The following is a 23546-nucleotide window of genomic DNA, read 5'->3' on the forward strand; positions in this document are numbered from 1 at the left end:
ACACCCTGAAAGGGAAGATTAACGAACCAAACCCGGTCAGAAATGGTTTAACCCCCCCCCCCCCTCAATCCTCCAAAGCAAGATTTTGACAACTTCACTAACCGACAAGAGCCGTAATTGACACTCAACACTGATCTAGTGTGATAATCTGAAGAGGACTGACTTACTGATTGGTTCCCCGTCTGCCTCATAACCTGGCCAAATTAGTGACCTCCTCACTTGGCCTGATGAAGCTTTGGTGTCAAAAGCGGAACGTTGCCCAAATAAAAACTACCGAAGCTCTGCTGAAACGGTTTCACCCTCCTTCAGACTCTTCAAGTAGATTCAGTCCACGAGTGATTTTCCATCCACCTGATGTTCTGCTTCAATCCAAATTGGTCTTAATTGGTGAAGTGCACTTAGCTGAACACTAATTTGGTCTTAACGGGAATCCTAGCTAAATCTCTCGTTTAGGATGTCCTTCTTGTTCCCAGATTGGAGAATTTCGGCGGCTGACCTTCATAAACCTCTTTGATGCACCCTTCTACCCACAGTGGTGAACTCTCGTGTGTGTGCTGCTACAAACCGTCCATTAAGAAAGTTCACCGAGTACTTTTCACCCCGGTCCAATCAACCGGACCACTCTTACCCAATGTCATCCAGATAGAATTGAAAACCCACTGCTTCGAAGCAATGATGATTAGTTAGTTGGAGAAACTTGGTTACTCCCCACTGGGATCGCAAGTCGGACAAGCGGATTCGTTAATAACGCATTTGATCCGAATTTCGAACTCGAGTGCACACGTGTCACTTGGGGCAGCTCAGTGTGTAGACCACTCATTGGAGTGGCATTTCATTTAGTGCTTGAGTTAACATTCAACCTTTTTTCGTTTCTATAGAAACGAATTTTGACGAAAACCGGCCTCAAAATTTGGTCCGGGGTTCGACCTGAGGATTAACCTCTCAGTGTCTTGAAACCTAACGGGAATATGAAGTGACCAGTAATAAAACGCCTAGTCAGAAAAGAGATATCCACTAAAATGTCCGGCGCAAAAGCAGGACGAACGTACCATATCTTCCATGTCTAGTCTCTTCCATTATCTCAGGCGCCCAACCGACATTCTGCTCTGTCCACCAACAAACCATGAGTGATCAGAACAGAAAATTTGACCATGAATAGTTAACATCAGGTTAACGGACGTCAATTTTCTTTCCACAAGGTAGCTCTAAGGGTGTGTGGGTACTGTGGCTTAGTTTAGGCCAGGCAATAAGCTAATGCAAAATAATGTGGAAATTCACTTCGAACCAGATGCAAACACCTCCAGGTGGGGTTGCTGTCGCTGATGGCAACTTTGATGTAAGGACACAGCAAGCTCACAACCCGAGTCGCATCAAATTGGTCACTTGGAGCGCAGCTTATCGTTTCTCCTCAGCAAACGACTTCGAGCCGGGGGCTGCGTTGTTCTACCAGATGCCTGGTCCACACTTATCGACCGGATTCAGTTTCAACAACCATTCATCATCATCATCATCATCGACTGCATGACATCAGTGTTCAACACCAATGCTTCACTGCCGTACAACCATGAGTTATTTGAAAGCCTTATTATAAAGAAAAGAGTAAAGGTGGACAGGGAAGGGACTTTGTCCTAGCTTACCACAATCGTTCCGAGGTGCCTACACCTCCAGACATTCACTCAGGCAATCTGGATAGAAACTGACAAGAACGCCACTGACATCGGTTGGCAGCCATATCTTGTAGTGTCTCCAACCGGACACAGTGAGGATTACGCGGTCCCCATCCTGGAAGGCGAGTAGCACCGACAGCATCTAAGCGTTTCGTGATCTCCTTCATACTCCTGTGCAAAGTCAAGGGTTGGCCACCTCTCTGTTTACGCCACTCCGAATTGGGCATGGAAAACAGTACTCTCTTCGGCAAACGATGGTTGGGCATACGCAACACATGTCCCAAACAACGCAGCGTTTACCACTGTTCACAACATTCGGTGTCTCCCTCAACCCGATCGAGAGCTCTCACCATTCTCACCCAGATCGTCATCACCACCACCAGTGAAAGGAAGAAGGCCTTCGCTGCGGTGTTACCCATTGGGAAACACCAACCGAACAGAAACGGACTGGTGGACAGGGAAGCAAAACTCTCATATGCGTCTTGTTTATAAAAACTCAGTATCCGTCTTCTTCTCGAACGCGTCTCCCTGAACCATAACTCAAACGCAAACGGATGCTAAAGAGCAATTTCCAGAAATTCCGTAATAAATCCCACTTTACAATAGACGCGAAGCGGATTTACGGGAAACCACATGCTACTCATACCTCATCAGTAGTACCCACCATCACACCAGTGTAACCGTGTATACTACTGCTGAGGCATACGAGTAGTCTGTGGTCCAGTGGCTTGTAAGTGCTTGGTGGGTGTTTGTTAATAAACGACTTCGCAGCGGAGGGTTTTATCCTTTCACCAGCACCTGAATATCATACGACTGAGTATTATACAAGTGAGTAGGCTACCGACATTGTGAGCCTCAAGCGAGAAGCTATCCTGAATGAACATTTCACGACATCCCTCTAAAACAACACCTTATTTGAGCTTGAATGGACGATGGTGCAACTCTGTATCGGTCCCTTGGCTTCCTGCTCCGCCCACTATGGCACGTCAAAAGCACGGTAGCTCTGGACAGCCCTTTATGGGAACAAAAGGAGAATCATTACTTCCGTATTTATGGATAACCACAGGGTGTTCCACAAGGTCGTGCTAGAATCACTGTGAGGGGGCGAGAAGCGTCGAGTCGAAGATTCTCGATCCGGATTGGCTGGCATTCTGACCAGTCAGGGCATGCCTTCGTTTGGTCCGTGTCCTGAACGTGATACATCCGTCCAAATGATGTGCAGTTCGGTTATTAGGGACAGCTGGCCTCCGTACAATCAAAGACCAAATGACCGGAACCTTTCTCAGTGGTGGACGGAGTTCGAGACTACGTGTATCGCACTGAGCACATAAAGCCAGTACGAACTGAGTAAACCAGATGGAAATGCTAGTTTCGAATGTCGTTCTTTGGTTTATTGAGCGGTCGAACGCATAGTGAATACTACTACTGACGATTGAATAGGCATTGATAGCACAATTTTCCTATTGTGGTTAAGACGCTGTGAGTGCGTTTCTGTCATTGGATGAAACGGCAGGAACGTGCCAAATTGTATTACTTTTATGGTGTACTTCCAAAATATCAGTAGTAGTATTCAGTGACCTTCTCCAATGAAGGAAAGTTCTCGAAAGGAATTGTCCTAAGGAAGGAGACAATTTGAAAGGCACCAAAAGAATCCTTAACGGTTTATTCAGTCCAAAAGAGAAAACGCACCACAAAGAAAATGCCCTACCTGACTGACTGGTATTCACCAGTGGACTATTAGGCCAAACGGTTGATTTTACAAGTACTGCGGATAAACTGAGGCAAAATCATCTGTCTCTGCTTGACTGCAGTGGAACTGGCTCATCTGATAACTGAAGACAGAATGTGGAGATTTCCTCCTGTAAGTGAAGCCAGTCTATGCTAAAAAGCCGAGAAGCACTGTACAGCTGTTTCATCCTTATTGGGAATCATCAGTATCCCACGAAACTCCAGAGAGTCTCGAACTGGCGACCTCCCATCTAGTAGTTTGAACACTTAACCATTCGGCCACGGGCGGCTGATCAGCAGTGTGAGTGACTCGCACTTTGACAGGATTCAGCGCCTCTCATCCTTCAATCACGGCTCCTCGAACAATGACTTCTCAGTGCTTCTCGGCTTTTTTTAGCATAGATTGACTTTGTTTACAGTGCAAAATCTCCCCAAGAACCAAAATCTCCTCGCACTACCAACAATTAACGCAGAATGCATTCCCGGGTACACACCACAACTCCAACACCAGCTCAGGGTAATAGAGTCTGGACAGAGGACGAAACCATACACATTCAATCGATACTTATCGATTTGGCAATGATTTCCACTCAGTTCGATTCAGTTCCATTCAAATTATCACTTATAAAACATGTACGATGGGCACATTGGTTCCAGCTGCTACAGTTTCGATCACCAAAAAACGGGAGTATGGGACATACAACCAGGCTTTGGAGGCAAAGGCAAGTTCAATTAGTTCGGAAAATGAGTAGCTACGTATTGAAGGCGACAGCTTTGGTGCACGAGTGTCACTGACTGCGCGAATGGGCCATTTCCGCCAATGTCATTAACCTTTGGTCATTAACCTGGGGTCCCCATCCAGGAAGGCAGCAGTTTCCCACCCGACTTAGTTTACTGGTTAGTTTTTTCATACTTCATTGCAAGGTCATACACTTTCCAGCACAGGGATCGGTGAAAAGAGCTCTGAGAAGCAGACGATATTCTGGCATGCTGAGTACATGACTCAACCATCGTAACGTATGAAGTGTGAGTAATTTATCTATCGCGGGAGAGTTTCTTATTCCCAAGACCATCTGGATTGCTAATGTACTGGTTGCTTTCAACAATGTACAGTACAGATCATCTGACGCCTCCGCACCAGTTCCAACCAGCACCAAGAGGGGATCATGGGACTCGCATGTGAGGAACGTGTCAAGTGCTCCGAATCGAAACCTGGCTTGGTAGGCGACGGTCGATTTCACATCCATAAAAGTGTTGGCACGAATGTAGTCGCCCAGTTGGCATGCGATGACTGTCCCCAGCTTTTCCGAAGAAGGTTGGCCTGAGTCAACACTGCTGGCACGTATACCCCACCCAGCATAATACAGATAAGCTCGGCCGAATGAAGAATCCCTGTGTTCGCTGGTCCAGACAACAGTCACAATCAGTCTTGCGCCTGTTTGTATCTGTCTTGTGACAGACGAACAGCGCTCGCCGCACTTGAGATCGGCCATCAGCATCATGTGTAATTGTCAAGCACAACTGGAACCATCATCATCTGGTGGCCCCCACCCAAACTATCGGTCAGACGATGACCTATTCGTCAGAATGTGAAGGCTATAGCGTCTGGTTTCAAAGTAACCGTGGATTTCGCCGAGTCAGTCTTGGGCAGTTCGCTCGCTAGTATTGACCTTGTGGTAATTGCCCGAGGGTTGCGGTCTGACATCATGATACCGGAGCAAGCCAGCCCTCCTATGGACCTCTACGCCTCCAAGACATTTCCACACCTCTGGAAAACTGTATCCCAACGCCGTCGTCGGCTAATGCATCGGGTGCCGCCTAACTGAAAGCAGATGCGCTGAGCCAGATCGTCAGAATGTGAAGGCTATAGCGTCTGGTTTCAAAGTAACCGTGGATTTCGCCGAGTCAGTCTTGGGCAGTTCGCTCGCTAGTATTGACCTTGTGGTAATTGCCCGAGGGTTGCGGTCTGACATCATGATACCGGAGCAAGCCCTATCACCTATGGACCTCTACGCCTCCAAGACATTTCCACACCTCTGGAAAACTGTATCCCAACGCCGTCGTCGGCTGACGCCTAACTGAAAGCAGATGCGCTGAGCCAGACACGCCACCATCCAAACTCTATACCACCAGCGAGGGAAAGATCCAGTGTCTAATGTGCTCGATGGGTCATGGGGGAATCCATACAGAGGTAGCTGCGGTCTACCTATGGACGCCGAGCAGATGACATCCGATCAAGTCGCGCAGTGCTACCATCCTATTGGAGTTTATGCAAGCCAATTACGAATGAGAAAGTCAACCGTACGATCCGTTCAATGGGTAGTTCGTCTCCAAGTCTGGACAACCTCACGCTCAGGATACTCTGTCAGTTCAATATCAGTGACCTTGCTGGGCATTTCAACTCACTCTTATTATCTGAGGGTTGTCCACCGCATTTGTGTCTCGTAGTACTCTAGTTCCGAAGATCCCAAATCCAACTTCACCGGACCAACTGAGACCGATGCTTTCATAAGTTGTTTGCTGGTCGACAGGGTGGCGCATTTCACATTATTGAATGGAGATCACAGGGAACCACCTGGTACCAAGGATGACATATTCGGTGGTATTCGTCCAAGTCCACCGCATAGTCTTCGATGTGCGCGGAGCGACTGCATGCAATGAGAAGAGACAGAGTTATGGTGCTGATGAATATTCCCTCACCATAATCTCAGCCCTACGTGCAATCGATTGTGATGTCGACTTTTTGGTCCACCAACTGATGATTATTTCATATCGAGGGATCTGATTTCCTCACTATGCCAAGGCTGTTACTGGACTGGAACTTCCTAAGGTCACAGTCAGTAACTTGTGTCTGCTCACCATTTCGAGCTCTCTACTTACTTATGACAATTTTATGCGTGGTACATGGCGTTGGATGTCCACTCTTGCCATTGACTTTCACACCTGACCCGGACACTCTGTGTCTGATGTGTGAGTCTTGACTGTGTTAGCGCTTACTGTGCCTTGACGAGCATTGTTTGTCCTTTCTTCGGTTGCTGGTCTTCACAAGTGTGGTTCCATACCAAATTTCCACGCGCATGTTGTGAGTGGTGGCCTGTCTTCGAATGGGACGCTTCCCTCGCCTTAACTAATATCCCCATACACACTCTTTCACATGTAACACTGGTATTTGTGCGTTTTCATGTTTTTGATCATGCTCTCCAAAAATAAACGATAATAAAGACATCATAAATATGAAAACAAACAAGAGAGAATCGCGAGCACTCGAATGCTTGTCATATGTAATCTGGTGGGTTTGTCAGGACAACAGATTAGCAGGCTATTTTCAAGTCTAGCATTTTCTGGAACTTGTTCCGTAGGCATTATCTATTCTTAAAATTTTGGTGTCCGTGCCTGAAACTGAATAGCGATTGTGTAATTTTTCACATCTGTCGGTTCACTCGATCAGGCACAAGCAAGCGGGAGCCAGGACATTCTGCCGATGGCCATAGGTATGTGGACACACGTACACTTGTGACATGACCAAAAGTTAACGGACCGGCGATCGATCGGACACCAAATGCAGCATGTTGCGTGCACGTGTGGGCACAGTCCTCGCTGGCAGAAGACCATGAGCAAGCAAACTGAACTACCAATGAGTGTGACAATCACGTGACTTTCCTAAGGCGAATATAAGCCCTGACTATTAGCAAAATACACTCATCTGCATACCAATTTGAGAGACCCAACTGAATCTTTTGTCTATGCTGTCCCTTAAATATACATTCATCTATTGTGATGAGTTTCTGGAAAACACCTCAAAGCCAGTGAACTTCGGGTTTATCGATCAAATGACGACGCTTCATGGCATCGTCACTCAATGATGCCCATCTTTACCGGCTTCAGCAAAATACTTATCTTGGCAGTGTAAACAGGAACCATTGATGTAGGAGGAGAAACGAAAGCATACATTGTGAGATAGATGGCGTCTTCCTGTGTATCTGCTTGAGTAAAATTCATGTTGTAGCTTACCACACAGGACATGCCAAATGACTAATGCTTCAGCTCCTCAACCCTCCCGGGAATCCGTGACTGTGAAACCGTCCCGGTTTTCAGGCATTTACTCCTTCATTTGAAAGGCGTCCCGAAATTTCACTTTCACAGTTGACGATATTATTTGGAAGCCCATTTCTTAGGTAGAGTAACATTTGTGGCGAGCAACTATGATCACCAACGTATTCTGATACGGTGCTTACAGGAGATCAATCAACCGAGAGCCGGCAAAATTAAACAGAAGGATGCCAAGTAAGCCTCTATAATAGATGACACCTTGGGGGGACCACAGGTATAAATTACCGAGCCTTCTCTGTGGAAAAGTGCAGTGGCCCATATTACTCATCCAGCCTCGACGCAAGCGAGCACAAATACGTTTTTTCGTAGAGTTTGTTCAACTGAGATGGCTATCAAGATAACCGATAGCGAGTAAATCAATTTCACTCGATTGGTGCGGAAAAAAGGCTACGTATGCGTGCCAAAAACTCCATCATTTTAGCCGACAAATTGCCTATTGTTTCAGAAAACTTTGCCGTGAAGACTGAACTATGGTGTGAGAGAAGAAAAATCCTTTTTCTGTGTCAGAAATCGTCAGAATAAGCTAGAAAAACAGCTCAGCTGCTTGTTTGGACAACACACCAAAGAAGACACCGATGTAATGCAATCTACTCACTGGACCATTCACCAATCTATCGATAAAATCGCACCATCCGAATAGAGATGGATATCCCCCAAACAAATCCAGGGGTAAAAGTATCTTTACTAAGCAAAACCCAGCTAAGGTGTCTACTTCTAAATTGTGTCGAAAGCTCTCTTTAGTAACCCGGTCATGAAATCCCAGACTGCGTAAGAACATGTCGTGGCTGCGGTCACTTTTACCCACTGCTCACACTGAGTTGTGTTGCGTAACGTTGAAATGTTTGGCCATCCTGGTGACCACCCATGTTATAGTTATCTCTCCAACCGGCTCTGTTTCACCTACCAGTTTAACAGTGACGGAAAACTCTACTGGTTCGAACTGTAAGAAGGAATTTATCAGGAAGGTCAGATTCCTGAGAGTAACCCCAGAACGCACGAAACTTACTGAGATCCTAAAACTCCACCAAAATCTCAATAGGAAAGCCAACAAGCAACCAGGCCAGTCAATCAATTTAGCCAAAGCCAATGAGTGTTCAGGCACGCCACGGAAGCATGACCGAATGTGATCAGTATTCAGGCATGTCATGGAAGCACGATTGATGTTGATGGGTGTTCGCTAAACGCCTATCAGACAGCCTGGATCAATATCAGAAAGTGCCCTTTAAATAGCGCGGGGCCCTTGTAACTTTTGCACTCGCACGAACTCACTCGCTTGTTCAAAATATAGCTGCTGTGTTCCCTTCAGTGAGTCTTTTTTCTCCGGCACTAGGAATTGGGGCGGGGTTAGCAGTCAGATATGGCAGAATCCGAGATTATTTTCAAGACTTACAGCTGCAGATTGATGGGGCGAATTTGAGAATAACTGCATAGTACAGTCATACTTGGTTAGTAGTTTGTACGTGAAATGTACGTGAAACCAAGCTACACCTGTTTCATCCTCACGAAACTCCAGAAAGTCTGAAAGACATGACCCACCCAGAACGCCCGAAACCTACTGAGACCCTAAAACTCCACCAAAATATCAATAGGAAAGCAGGCAAGCATCCAGACCACCTTGTATTCTGAACAATTGACCAATCAACCACAGCGGTCCATCAGCAATGAAAGTAACTAACTTCTAGCGGGATATGGAGTCACTCGTTCTTCAATTATCCGATCCACATCACGTGTTGGCGCGTTGATTGACTGGCTCCTCGAGTGACGACTTCTTAGNGTCACTCGTTCTTCAATTATCCGATCCACATCACGTGTTCGCGCGTTGATTGACTGGCTCCTCGAGTGACGACTTCCTAGGTGGATGTTTCACTCATCCTCTGAGCTATTTAATGTCACATTCGGTGAAGAATACTAGATGATCACGTCGGTGAGCGTTGGTGATCCTCGGGGACGTGTGATTGCCTTTAGTTGCCAGTACAATGTCCTGGACAAAGTCCTTCGATTACTACGACGGGCTACTGAATTCATGCGCACGTACCATTCAATTCGTCTTTTTACCGGTACTGCGAACCACAGACTGACCCTGCTGCCTCCGTTGGAAACCAGACTAACGCATATGGTATGAGGAATTTAGAACGGAAGGTTGGATAGCTCTTAGTCACGGAAACTGACTTTAGGCAGGCGAGAACGAAAGATTTATGGAATTCGGCCGACGCCGTATCACAAAGTTTAGTACATGAACTGATTTCCCGATCCTCACAGCTGCACCAACTAGAATCGTTACCACAATGTTCTCTATTGTCTTTCTCGTAGTGACAAATCCATAGCCTGTAATTCACTCCTGTTCTGGAAAGATCGAACTCCACGTGTCGATCCGCGAAACACACTCATTTACAAACAAATTTGGTTTTGCGGAAGGCTCACATGGAACGCACTTGAATCTCTTGGTTTCGATGTTTCCAGGCCACTGAATTTGCTACACCGGGCCACCTTATGTTTCAGTTGTGACGATATTCGAGATATTGTAATCGTAATGCTCTACTCATTAGGTTGCTAAAAATTCTTTGANGTCTGGTGAAGCCGAAACTCAGCATGATAACAGGTGCCTAAAAGCTCGTCTAAAGATGTTGGCATTGAAGAAAAGTACTCACAAGATTGCCGAAAACTCTTCGACAGCCAACGACCGGTTTCGCTCTTCCTAGTTTCAGGTAGAACACAAGTTTGACGGAAACTCGGGGACTGGGCCCACCTGATTGGTCCCAAAAAGGGCGAAACCGATCGTGGGTTGTCGAAGAGTTTTCAGCAACCTTATGAGTGGTGCATTACGGATCTACTTGTTGATGTTCATCCATTCTAGAAATTTGCGTGGATATTGTAAGACTTTTGTGGTGAGCGAAGTTAGGTGACGGACCAATTAGCATTTGCTCTGGGACAGTCATATCTGTGGTGTGATCTTTCCTAGACTATGCGACTTCATATCAACTGGGGTGTATCACCCATCATGTTGACCCTGTTTGTAACTCCCGCCCTACTTTTGTGCTTAGTGCGTGAATGTGAACTGGCGTTTGCTTGTCCTTACCGCTTCACTCATTTGGCCTTGAGGTCATCCAGCCATTTGTGGCCGACTTTATGCACGTGTGAATGTCTCACGTGGGAGCCTGTTTGCTCATTTGGTTCGTACTTTTGTAGTCCAAGTGGATGAGTGTCTACTGTCGAGGTTTGTATATTTTGTGAATTTATGTCTAACGATAATACTACCGTATAGAAACCTAGCTCCGAATTCGTTTTGCCTTCCCGGAGGTTCTGGTATTACGCATCACTCGAAGATACCGTATGCTCGTTATACTCATTCTCTCGGACTCCTTGAATCCTCTTAAAGTGGCGACTAAAATATGAGTCCTTATATGATAGAACAGTTCGATAGAGGCTTTGCCCTATGTCAACTAAGACTGAATGGATACAACTAAAAAGCACAGTGTATGCCAAACTGATGGTCGAAAGGGTTCAACTCAATCAGCGAGATGTGTGCGGTTCGTCCGACTGTGAAGTTTCACATAAATGAGAGATCGGTTGGCGATGAATTCATCAAGATTCCGTTTAGCAAGAATTTCGTTTCATCACATCTTTAAAAAATCGAATGTTTAAGGAAACCCGGGGACTCGGTATATCAGGGCCAAACCTGTCGTTGAATGAGTACTGTTTTCTGTTGCTCTTTACCTACACTGGATGATTCTTCAGATATGAACTTACCACCTAAACAGGGTCTCGAGTTGAAGGTGTCCTTAAACCACACTACGCGGTCTCAAAATTATTTCCAAGGTGCTTCGCAACAGAGATTCTTTCAAGGGTATATGTACTTACGCACTTATTAGAAATGCCGCACTCTGTTGGTTCGTTAGAGTCACCTAACGACGCACCCCAAAGCAGTTGGTAACTCAGCGAATGGTGGTGTATCAGGTATCTTTTGATCTTTGTTTTATAAATGAAACTACTCAAAAGGTTACTAAAAACTCTTCGGGTACTGCGCTTACTTGATGAGCTCCAAAAAGGGCGAAATCGGTCAGTGGGCTGTCGAAGAGTGTTCAGCAACCTTGTGAGTAGTTTCACTTAGGAAAATATACTGCGATATCTCGTACCAACTGAAATATGAGGTGGCCGTTGTGCAGCACATTCAGGTGAAGAATATCATAAACGATATATTCACTTGAGTCTCTCGTGAAAACCAAATTGATTTGTAAATGAGTATATTTATCGAATATCTTTTGAGTCGTTATGTATTGATTGGCCGGTTGTAAACTACACCCAGAAGCATATTGGAAGATCAGTGCTTTAAAACGATTTAAATGGATGTTACTTTCGCGTATAACCTATCAGTCGTAAGTTCAAGACACTCAAGTCAACCAATGGAGATGTGTGAAAACCAATCGATATTGATTCAGTTTACCGTAAAGCACATTGATCCATTTGGTCTTTCGGAGCTTCCCCATCAAAAGTGAGACGCTGTTTACCAAAAGATCCAGCTTAGGAATAACTTTATGAATCTTGATTCCTAACCTCTACCATTTTCCAAGCAACCTGTAGAATGAACACTAGCAATGAAAATGTAGATTCCAGGTTGGTAGGATGGGTCAAAAGCATATTACTTATTCCGGATTAGTAGTAAGGACCGTTGGAGTGAAAAATTTGCTTTGTGTCAGAAACAACGCATGCCATGCATCATACATGGATCACACAACAAAGAAATATGACGGAATTCGTAAGCCCTACTCAGCTTAATAAATCCGAGGACTCAGGGGGTACCGTTTCCGTTCAACTGCTCCACGTCCGATTAATTTTATTCGTAATATTATTTCAGCCGAATACTTCCAGGTGGTGTGCCGAGTTTTGGAAATCCAAACTTGGCGTTTGTTGATGTTGAACTGATGTCCATCCGATTGCCCGAACCTGACCTCTGTGCACAAGAGCAAGTCGTTCGGACACTCAAATTGACCCGGTCGGTAACAACAGCGTACTAGAACGGACCCCTGATTGGCATTGACCCCCTGTTCTCCCGCTTTTGCCTACCTACTGTTACCAGTTCATCGTCCGCCGGTGAACTTTTAGTTCTCCCTCTGTTTTAATTGACCTAGTCTCCAAGTTCCTGTGCTTGTATACAAAAAAGTACTTGTTCGCTACCTAATTATATTCGGCGGTAGACAGACTTCGTTTTCTAGACACCATCATTCCTGAAACTCAAGTAAATACTGTCGAGAATTGGTGCTCTGGTAACAGCCTTCCCATATTGTTTAAAACCATTCTGTTGTTCATTCTAAATAAGGCATCATATTGGGCACATATTTGGCTAGAAATCCACTCCTCTCTTTGATCTAGATATCGCTTTGGCCGTTTCGAGAATCAACATTGTTTTGACCGACCAAAGTAGCTCGACATTCGATCTTGTTATAGCTTTCACCTGCGTCTATTTTTGTTCACCACTAGGGGGGGATCGACCAACTCATTATCTCATTCCTGTAGCATTCCATTGAATATAGGCACGTGATCATGATCGCCGCCAATGGCTTAGAAAAAACCAACTGGATAACTTCAGATCGTAGACGCGTAAAGAGACCAGACGGTGCACCAGATGTGGCTAACAGGCTTAACCGAAGGTAATGGAGGTGAAATCTGGTCACCCAAAAACTTTGGTTTTTTTATTTACTATGTTGCCCAAGTTAGGAAGGCAATGAAGTGAAATCTGGTCACCCAAAAACTTTGGTTTTTGATTAACTATGTTGCCCAAGTTAGGAAGCCTGTAGAGGTACCGGAATAGGAGGGGGTACCGGTCAACACAAAGTCACATTGTACACGAACCTTTTCAGAGATACTACAGTTTGGTTTATACAGTCGGTCAGTGTTATTACGTCATTTGGTCTGTAAAACTCTACACGCAGCTCATCACAGAATGTTGTTTGACTCCGTTTGACGGGTAAGGTAACAGTAATCACCAGCGACCATACAATCCTGGCGGGAGCGAGATGGACCAAGTGGTTAGAACGCGAATTTACTGACTGTGGTTCGAACCCGACCTCTGCCTCTCGACTTCCCTTGTCTAGGCTTGGGCAACCTGGCACTATCCCAGCCCTCGTACCTCCTTCGGGTGACACAGTAGCTTGTCACCGAAAGGGCGCTACAGCTGAACGATCAGTAGCTTGGCCCCGAAAGGGCGCTACAGCTGAACGATACTATCCTGGCAGACAACCTATCCCAGATCTGAAATCGGAGATTCACGTCTCAGGACAGTCCACGGCATACACAAAACTATCGTGATTAATGGTAACAGATTGTGCATTTTTGCTTGCTTCAGCAACACATCAAAGGAGACCGGTGATGACTCTCTTGAGTGCGGTGGAGTGGTGTTGTGATCTCAGCCCGGTAACGCAGAAGAAGTTCCTGTTTCCGGTCAACCTCCGTTCATCTCATGATACAGAACGCGGCTGCTGAAAATCCTTACCATTGAATACCACCGTTTGAACAACGAAATTCTGAGTGATCAGTCACCTCCTATCGCACGCAATCGGTCCGTATCTCACAAGGAAATCAAAGTACAGGCGCATCACTCAAGGGCACAACAAGCCCACAAATCCACTATCAGTGTATTAAGTGACATTTTATTAGGTATTAAATACATTGTTCAGCTGTAGTACCCTTTCGGTGCCCAGCTGCCATGCCACACGAAGGAGGCACGAGGGCTGGGATATTGCCAGGTCCCCCAAGCCTAGAGAGGAGAAGTCGAGTGGCAGAGGTCAGGTTCGAACCACGGACCTTCCGGTCGGTAAATTCGCGCTCTAGTCACTTGATCCAACTGGTTTGTAGATCAGCTACAATAACAAGGAAAATAAGGGGGGTTGTATCGATCTCAGAAGCGGCCAGCAAATCACCGCGCAGCTAACCACTGGTGATACCACTCACTGAAGTTTGTATCTAAACTTAATTTGAGTACCGCAGTGTGGTATTGACAATCAGTGTTGACAATATCCTAGTCCATCTTCAGCTTGAATGCCGTGTTGATATCACTGTGTTTCTCAAACGACAGGCTGGCAAATCCGACTGCATGCTGGACCCAGGGTGATTCTGGAGACAAAATGGGGTTGATTGGTGAAGACATTATCTTTCAGTGTTCCAGCGGCCATGGCAGTATATTGCCGGATAGCAGGACAGAGGGTGATCTCCAGAGATGGATTGAAGCGGAAAATACAGCTATTCAGTAGGTCGCTAACACTACCTTCAACTCAGAAAGGAAAAACACAGGGCTCACGCCGTAGGAGCACGTGTCTCCTGGTTCTATGGGAGAGATGACACAAATCTGATCTCCCTTATTTTTCGACGGACTAGGGTAGTGTGCGATGGAGAAAGCCATACCTGATCAGTGTTCCGCAGAATGCTCATCGTGACAGTCAAGTATGTCATCCATGCTATCCACTGTTTGCAGACCATTTCTCTGGTTCTCTATAGCGCAGAGTTACGCATCATTATCCAATAACTTTTCCAGTCGGTTTGCTTGTTGAGCATGACTTGGTCGAACGCCAAGATCACAGAGGGACCCAAGAAGCTCCTACCTCTCAATACACGCGACATATGTTCCAATCTACTGGTTTGTTGTTCAACGCGAAGACGGAAATAACTTTATGCCACTACACTGTGCATAATGCGCTGAAGAATGTCCTCACTTATCGTTATAGGCTCCAGTCCTCAAAGGACTGTAGAAGCGCCTCATTTACGTTTTCGGTACTACACAGAACGGCCGATCAAGCCCATATCAGATGTGACGGGGCTTCCTGGAGCATCACAAGTCTAATTTGTCGATATTCTTTATGCCGTAAATGTTCAGTCAAGTTGCCCACCTTTTTAAGTGATGAACAGGTGCTACTGAAGAAATAGGGATCCTATCAACAGTTTCTCACCTGAGAGCTACTATCCTTTCGATGCTGCACAGTCGTTCTTAGGGGCCCTGCGGTGGAGCGGCCTTGGCTCCACGTGTGTGGGGACCTGTCTTTGCATCATAGGTTTTATTGGAACGCGAAATTCAGGCGTCAGGAAGATTCAAAGCCACCGCGGGCTATCCCTCGGAATCAAGGGAATGTCACCCGGAAAAGATACCTAAACCACAGACCGATAGCTCAGCTGAGGCATAATCATGATCTCAGCGCGTAAACAAGACAGCATCCGCCTGTCTATGGTGCGAGCATCTGGTCGATTAGGTCAGGTTCCTCTCGAAATCATAACCTTCCTAGAAGCGGACCATCATAAACGAGAGATTCGGTTGAGCTCGGTTGAGCTGCCTTCCAAAACTAAATTCGTGTGCAACTGGGAGTATTTGTCGAACATACTTTCTGTTTGATATCAGTAGGGCGCATCAACTCCACAACAACCGTTCACACTTTTCCGTCTTTAAAATTTGATGATGAAGGTAGAGACACTTCTATTCGCGAAAAGTATCGGATTATGCCATCTCCTGAAGCCCTTACCTCTCTGGAGCGGTCACTTCTGGTTGGTTTTGTACCGACTTACTTGCTACTTACTAATGTTTACTATGTGTACCCGAGAGCACTTTTTTGTTTCGTCGAAATGTAGTGCCAGATCAAAGCCGACCAACCATGAATGTGAAAAATACTGCAGATAGCTGTTTGTTCAGTCCAAATTATACCTTTCTAAAGCATTTCGTATTGACAGTGCATTGTTACCCTTTTCAGTGCAATTCCTTTTGTAAGTGATTTGGTCATCGAAGCGATTTCAATGCGTAACTATCTCCCCCGGGGGAAGGCGAAGCGTCTGACGAGTTTCTTGCTGAGTTCAGCACAAGTGACTAGAATTCATTAGTCTCAGGTTGTGAAATGTCGCGTAAGTCAGTGAAGAACAGGTTGCGCAACGGTTCTGCGCCTCTTGACGTACAACTGTATGGTTGATATACCAAACAATCTTACCCTCTCTTCCAGATATCCTAGTTCAGAATCGCCGCTCTGCGGTATCCGAATTATCAGGAAGATCAGATTCCTGAAAGCAACCAGTGAATGCCCGAAATCTACTGAGACCCTCAGCTCCACTAGATGCGGACTAGGGCCCATTAGCCGCACAATGCTCTTTGTTGCAAAACCTTTGCGAGTGAAGTAAGATTCTGCGCCAAAATGTTGCAGCTCATCGAATTTTATTGTCCACTGAAGCAATCATACCTCTAACGGAGAAGGTCTGCTGGAATACATTCCTAGCATCGTTGAGACCGCGGGATGCCTAGATGGGGCTCAAAAGTTTGGGCTCGTACTCTGAACTCAATTACACGTCTCATTTGGTCCATCAGGGACACGTCGTAGCTTTCGAAAATTTGATTTCATTGTGCGAATACTGAGCGCCATGCTGACCAGACAACGTCCCCTCAATATGCAGCGCGTCACAGCCTTGTATGAAACCCGGACAGCGCGAGTCAGCGTTGATCAAGGTCAGACAACGCCCCCGCAATATGCAGCGCGCCACAGCCTTGTATCAAGGCCAGGTAGTGTGCGTCAGCGTTGGATCAAGTTCAGACGGTGTTCCTCCAATAAACTGCTTGAGGCCGTCGTATTTTCGCATTCGCACGCACTCACGCTGTAGCACTCGCTTGTTCGGAATATAGCTGTTATGTTCCCTTCTGTGAGTCTTTTTTCTGCACTAGGCGCTAGAGCTGGGTCAGAAGTCGCATACAACAAGAATACAGCGTAGATTAAGCCCCGCAGTCCGGAGCTAACTGAATGCACGATAAATCAGCCAGCGATTCTCATTCACTGACCCGATAACAAAATGAAAACAAGCTGAAAGGAGAACTCAGTGTTTCGGACAGTAAACTATCAACCTGCAAGTTAGAAAGAGACTGAGTAGGAAAACCCGGGTTGTTGAAACGGTTGAAACGAAGTGACCAACCCAAAACTTCATCCGGTAGTCGACCGGACAGTGCTCATCGACTTTTCAGAGGTCTAATCAACATGGCTTCGTCACCTCCGCTTGACTGGAAATATGGAGTTTGTGTGGCTTAAAAATTGCACAGTTTCACTCATCAGGCAAGTAAGATTTTGGGGTCTTGCGGGACAGGTATTTTGTTCATAGTCACGCCACTCTCGTTTGAACGGTCGTGTTCCCGTTCTGGCGTAATTATTCCGGTGAGTCCACACTGTGAACAAAAAATACCTATCCCGCAAAACCCCCAAAATTGCAGCCAAAAATTTGCCCAGTGGGTTTCAAGCTTGTGTCACGCTACCTGACTGGGAACTGCCGATTGGTTGGGTCAATCGATCGTCACAACCAGGACAGTTACTGGGTCGTCGTTCGATGAGTCGGGCACACCAATCAAGTGTGAGCACGTTCGCCTGTTCAGACTTGATAATTCGGATGCGTCCAACGTGCGTTGGCGGAGTAGTGGTTACACGCTCGCCTCGCACGTCAGATGGTCGGGGTTTTAATCCCGGCACGGCCAATGGATACGCAGTGCTGATGAGCTCTACTGAGAGCGAAATTCGAGTTCAGTGTTTCCCTTTGGTGTGGACTCACTGGAATAGTTACGCCACAACGGGAACACGACCGTTCAAAGGAGAGTGGTGTGACTACGAACAAGTAAGATTTTATGTAGGGGGGGGGATGGAGAAGGAATTTCACACCAAAGTTGCTTGGTGGTCGACTGAGGAACCGTCACAGCAGAGTATCAGAAAGATGCATCTCACAACAAAGTACTATGACTTATGACGACCAAGCCACAAGTGCAAAAATTCCTCATGGATCGGGCGGGAAGATAACCATGTTGGCCTTACGGCAAATATGGTGCTTCCACAGTCTCCTAAGGATATCATGTAGGCTGCGTTGCTGTTCAAAGTTCTGAACGATTCATTAGGTAACGCCTGAACGTCCCGTCATATCATACTGCCTTAACCAACAAAGGACAGCTGGGCCGCCTATAGCAAGTTTTTACGATTACCTGGATACATGACTAATGAATCTCTGCACACCACCCCGTGAAACGAACTCAACCCAAGAAAATCACCACAGCCACTTTGTTACTGGTCACAGTTCCAGCTGTTATTGTGAGGTTAACAGAGGTCTATTTAGACGTAATGCACTACGCATTAGGTTGCTGAAAATTCTTCGAAAGCCCACGACCGGTTTCATCCTTCTTGGGGATCAGCAGGTAGGCGCAGTCCCCCAGTTTTCGTCAACCTTATGTTCTACTTGAAACCAAATTGCACGAAATTAGCGAAGTACACTCATTTGCAAACAAATTTGGTTTTGCGGAAGACTCACCTGCAACCCAGCTGAATCTCTTGTTTATGATGTTCCTAAGCAAAGCCAAGTTTGTTTACAAATGAGTATATTTCATTAAGAGGTCTACACACACACACGCACGACTGACGCTGATCTTTCTTCGCGAAGTTTGTGCCTGACGGCTTTTGCAGACTCCAACAGTTATCGGCGGCCCAGGTCTACGCGTCCAGATCGATGAAACGCCGTAAAAACCACGCAGGGCGAGTCCTTCCTCAGCAGTGGATTTTCGGAGGGATCTGCCGGGAAACTAAAGAGGTGTTCATGTATGCAGTGCCAGATCGAACTGTGACCACTTTGATGGANCACGTCTACAAGATGCAGAATAAACGCCAGGGCGGCACACACCGATCTTTAGTGGACAGTTACTTGTGTGTGTTCGTTTGGAACAAAGGTATCGAAAAACGAACCTTTCCATGCAAATTATTAATGACATGTCCCAATTTCACTCTCTTCAATGAAAACTAAAGGTACAAATTTCATATCCTCTTTTTTCTAATCTTTATGTGTGATGAGGATTAATTTTTTGGCGGGGCTTATCTGGAAAATATCCGTCCAGGTTGTCCAACGAGGATGATACAGTGAGTGTGAAGAGATTCCAGCATTCGAAAATTACTCAGTGAGCTGTCTCAAATGACTTACCGCCATCAGCGTAGGTTTCCACACCGAAACTGGGAAATCCATTCTCGAATTCCCCTTCGAAACGTCCAATCGAGTTCTCCTTACATTTGACTCCGACAGAGATAAAGTCATCCACAAATTTTCCCATAATCACCCAATCTTCACGAGTGAAGATACCATGACCGTTCCGACGGTTGTTAGCCCATTCACCCTCGTACATCGCACCAGGTGCATTGGGCCAAAGAAAGACACCGCTTTTTTCCATTCCTGCATCCCAGAGGCCGGTATATTCCCCTTGACATTTGTCCTTGGTAATCAGGCCCAGCCCGACCGCTTTTTCATTCAGCCACTCACCGATGTAGATTCCAGCGTCCTTGAATTCATACCGGCCGGCAGGAAGGCAAGTGGGCTGTTGAGGGTTGCGATCAATCATTTTGTTTCAATGATATATCACGAAGCAAAATGAAATGCTGTTTGGTTGCTCAACTACGGGTGGTTGTTGTACGTTTTGCAAAACAGCGAAAAAACGTGGGGATATTTCCATGCTGGTTTTGATTTCACTTCACCATTGCGAAGTCATGGCATTAACTAACGAAACTTTGCAAGTCAAAGTCCGGTCGGTACACACACTAGGGCGCATTGGTCTTGTGGCTGGGAGAAGCGAAACAGGCCGACACTATCCAGCCCATCGGTGATTGGTCGATTTCACGCACACGGATGTCGGACATCGATCGGCCATTTTCCTGTGCGCGTGCTGTTTCGCAAGCAAGCAAGCATCCATACATCTTAGGTGTGCGCAGCGGTTGGCGTGTTGTCCGCATATGTCAGTATTTGTGGAGAGGAACACACGATGTCAAAGTGCACGCGTGACAATACGGAAGCTGTATCGGTGGGACTGATTTCCACATAAACACTCAGTGGACTCGGTGTTGTTATCCTACAAGATCGTAGCTTGACGTGCTAAAGTCAATGTTTAGGCAAGGGCTTGGAAACAAACAAACGGGTTGCTGTGCTTATCCGCTTTTATTTGTTTTGTTAAGGAAATGTTAGTTAGTATTCCAGTAATCCAATTTTTGACGAAACACATTAAGTACTAGTTTGACAATGACAGTACAGGTCTGTTTTCTACTTAATGTCACTCAAGGTCAACCTGGAAACAGTATAAGGACGGGTTTTCCACACCTCACTTAGACATGGAAGCTAGGTTTAGTTTTTGGCTTATCCAATTCTTGAACATTTTTTCAGCTGTAGTTAAAACTTTGTGTGGAGCACATTTGTGCCCTGTCAACGTCATCAACCTCGTAAAGTTGGCCACCACACGATCACGTGATGAGGACTATGCGTGGAGGATAGTGATGATGTAGCCCACCTAAGCGACGGCCGCCTAAGTTAGCTGTCCTCAGGTTATCCGTCATGGGTACCGGCTTTTCGCAACCTATTTAGGCAAAAGCTCACCGACAAGCCTCATCGCAATTTCGTATGCTAATTTGATTCCTGTTCTTGTACATTTGAGCAGTTCTTCCCTCACTTTGTTTTTGCAGTCTTTGGTGTGCCAGAATTTACGGGCAAAAGTTCACCGACAGGCCTCATCGCAATTTCGTATGCCAATTTGATTCCTGTTCTTGTACATTTGAACAGTTCCTCCCTCACTTTGCTTTTGCAGTCTTTGGTGTGCCAGAATTTACTTTGGAATTTTTTTAAGGGAGCTTCTCAGTTTCATAAGCCTCTCGGTGCCTGGCTGCTACCCGGAGGAAGTAAGAGGTTGCCCAAACCTAGACGGGAACAGTCGATAGATAGGAGGCAAATTGGAATCACGAACCTTTCGGCCTGTAATTTCCCACCTTCACTACTGAGCTGTCTCGAACTTCGGGGTTGACGACTTTTCTAGCCCCGTGAACTTCCATGAGCACGAGAAAGGAGCCACCCCCTTGCCTCCGCCCAAATGGAAAATTTCACCTAACCATCCGTCATCAAGGAGCCTCGTCAAAATATGCAATGTTGCCGTTCGAGAACTACTCTGAGACCAATTAAATGAACAGCAATTAGGTGCCCGACTGCCTATCGCGATTGTGTGGCGGCGAGAGCGTCAACTGGACTCTATCAAGTCACTGGACCCGATGCTAGAGAAGTACACTACTTTGAAATATCAAGCTTGGTCCATTCCTGAGGAAAGTGTGCATCCAGAGATGCTTCATTCGCACGAAAATTAAACGCGAATGTGCAATCCACCTCTATGCTGCGCGAGAAGCGGTGAATCATGGGACCAGCAGCCTGATAGCTGAAGTTGAGCCGGTTTTGTCAGCTTGGGATTCTTTGACATCGTCGTTTGCTTGCCATACGACTGAAGGAATAATCGGTAACACAATTTCGAAGCTTCCTTTGAGAATCCCTCGCCGTGGCACATAAAATGTATAAGCTGCGAGTAGTTTGTATCCAGCATACTTCAGCAATTTTGTTCGAATGACATAACAATGATCGGCCGAAAGGATGAAATATGAAGCTCTGTTTCAGAGAGTATATGTATGAAGCTCAAGCCCAGAGCAGAAGAAAGGCTTGCATCCGTAGATCCTTTGCGACTTTTGTTTTCCACGTTGTTCTCAGGATTTCTCTACGACATACTATCACCTTCTCATTCGTATTAAGTAGAAACGATTCGAAGGAGAGGATGGAGCCAACAATGCGACAGTTACACTGATCACCAGATTGGTGTGATTACTTTGGGTATTGGCCTGTCACATGGGCATATCTCTTTAGGGGAGAAATGCCAGTTTACCGGCAGCTTATCTACGAGCAAACTGCTGAATGGGGCGGGATGATCATCCAAACTCTTGGGCTATGTCTCAGACATAATCCATTGAGAACTGAAAGTCTGGTGGCTTGTACTTGTTGTATCGTGGGTGGCCGTCTATTGGTTACGCCTGCACTGAGCCTGCCAGACTACGCGATAGGGAGAAGACAGAGAACTCGGGACACGGCTGTGTTGCCAGGACAAAACATACAGAGCGTGTGCGTAATATATAGGATGAATAAGTGGCCAAATATGGTCGTTCACTTGTTCGTTCTGTACAGCTAATTGCGGTGTTCCGGTCGTGAACACTCTCGGGCCCACTACGCTGGTCGTATGTTGCTAAGCCGTGTTTGGTGGGAGCCGCCAGCTCACCTACTTTCTGGACATGTCGAAACGATGGGACGTTGGGATCGCGTCACTCTCTGCACATGTGCTTTTATCCTGTCTGGGCGCGTCCTGACAGTACTGTTTGCCTCAAGATGGGCTTGAACGACTATATGATGTCATGTAAAACGTGGTCACCCTTACGTTGAAGACAACTCATATTTTTCTTTTTCTGGGTCCCACCGGTCACACCAAGTGAGCAATGCGGAACCGGCAGTCGGTTGTAGAACGTATCTCAACACTCTTATTGGAAGTGTTCTGTGATATTTCGGATGTCGTAATAACTGAAACCTGAAGTGGCTTTTAAGCAGCTCATTCTTTTGAAGAATATTATAAAAAGAGGTTTATCTGAGGCTCAGCTGAGCCTCCTCTGAAAACCAAATTGATGGGCTAATGAGTGTATTTTCCACACGTAGTACAGCTTGGGTTCAAGTAGAAAACAAAGAGTTTTCAGCAACCCTGTGAGTAGTTTCCTTTATGAAAAAAAAGTTGACGGAAATTCGAAGANTATGCTACCTGATGAGACCGAAGAATGGCGAAGCCGGTCGTGGATTTTCGAAGAGTTTTGCTTACGAAAATATATTACAATATCTCGAAAATCGTACCAACTAAAACATGAGGCGGCCTGCGTGCAGCACATTCAGTTGAATAACATTATAAATGGGAGATTAAGTTGAGTCTTCCGTGAAAACCAAATTGATTTGAAATATCTAAGAAAGCAAAGCCCAAAGCGATGGATGTTGCGCAAATGTCTCTTCCACGGTGAACGAAAGTTTGTAAACATAATACGTTCTTTGTATTCTCAGACTTCCGGACGTGTGAGAGTGTACGGAGAGCTCTCCAAAAGCTTCCGCACACAAAGCGGTGTCCATCAGGGATGCCCACTCTCTCCATTCTTTTTTAACTTTGTGATCGATGAAATAATGAGACGAACGCTG

General features: G+C 45.9%; 2 protein-coding genes across 2 annotated transcripts in view; one reads left to right on the forward strand and one right to left on the reverse strand.

Annotated features, from left to right (window-relative positions):
* Positions 1–16549, forward strand: part of T265_10630 (hypothetical protein) — a gene marked incomplete at both ends in the record, with an annotated part of 22138 nt that extends 5589 nt beyond the window's left edge. Inside the window, 3 exons of the mRNA XM_009177055.1 lie at positions 7571–7679; positions 12358–12495; positions 16489–16549. Of these exons, the coding sequence (XP_009175319.1) occupies positions 7571–7679; positions 12358–12495; positions 16489–16549 (308 nt within the window). The remainder of the gene's footprint in view (positions 1–7570; positions 7680–12357; positions 12496–16488) is intronic.
* T265_15204 (hypothetical protein) overlaps positions 1–19881 on the reverse strand; it is a gene marked incomplete at both ends in the record, with an annotated part of 59184 nt that extends 39303 nt beyond the window's left edge. Inside the window, 2 exons of the mRNA XM_009177053.1 lie at positions 9182–9355; positions 19458–19881. Of these exons, the coding sequence (XP_009175317.1) occupies positions 9182–9355; positions 19458–19869 (586 nt within the window). The remainder of the gene's footprint in view (positions 1–9181; positions 9356–19457) is intronic.
* Between the last annotated feature and the right edge of the window lie 3665 nt (positions 19882–23546).

Source organism: Opisthorchis viverrini (genome assembly GCF_000715545.1).
Source record: "Opisthorchis viverrini unplaced genomic scaffold opera_v5_390, whole genome shotgun sequence".
NCBI classification, from domain to species: domain Eukaryota; kingdom Metazoa; phylum Platyhelminthes; class Trematoda; order Opisthorchiida; family Opisthorchiidae; genus Opisthorchis; species Opisthorchis viverrini.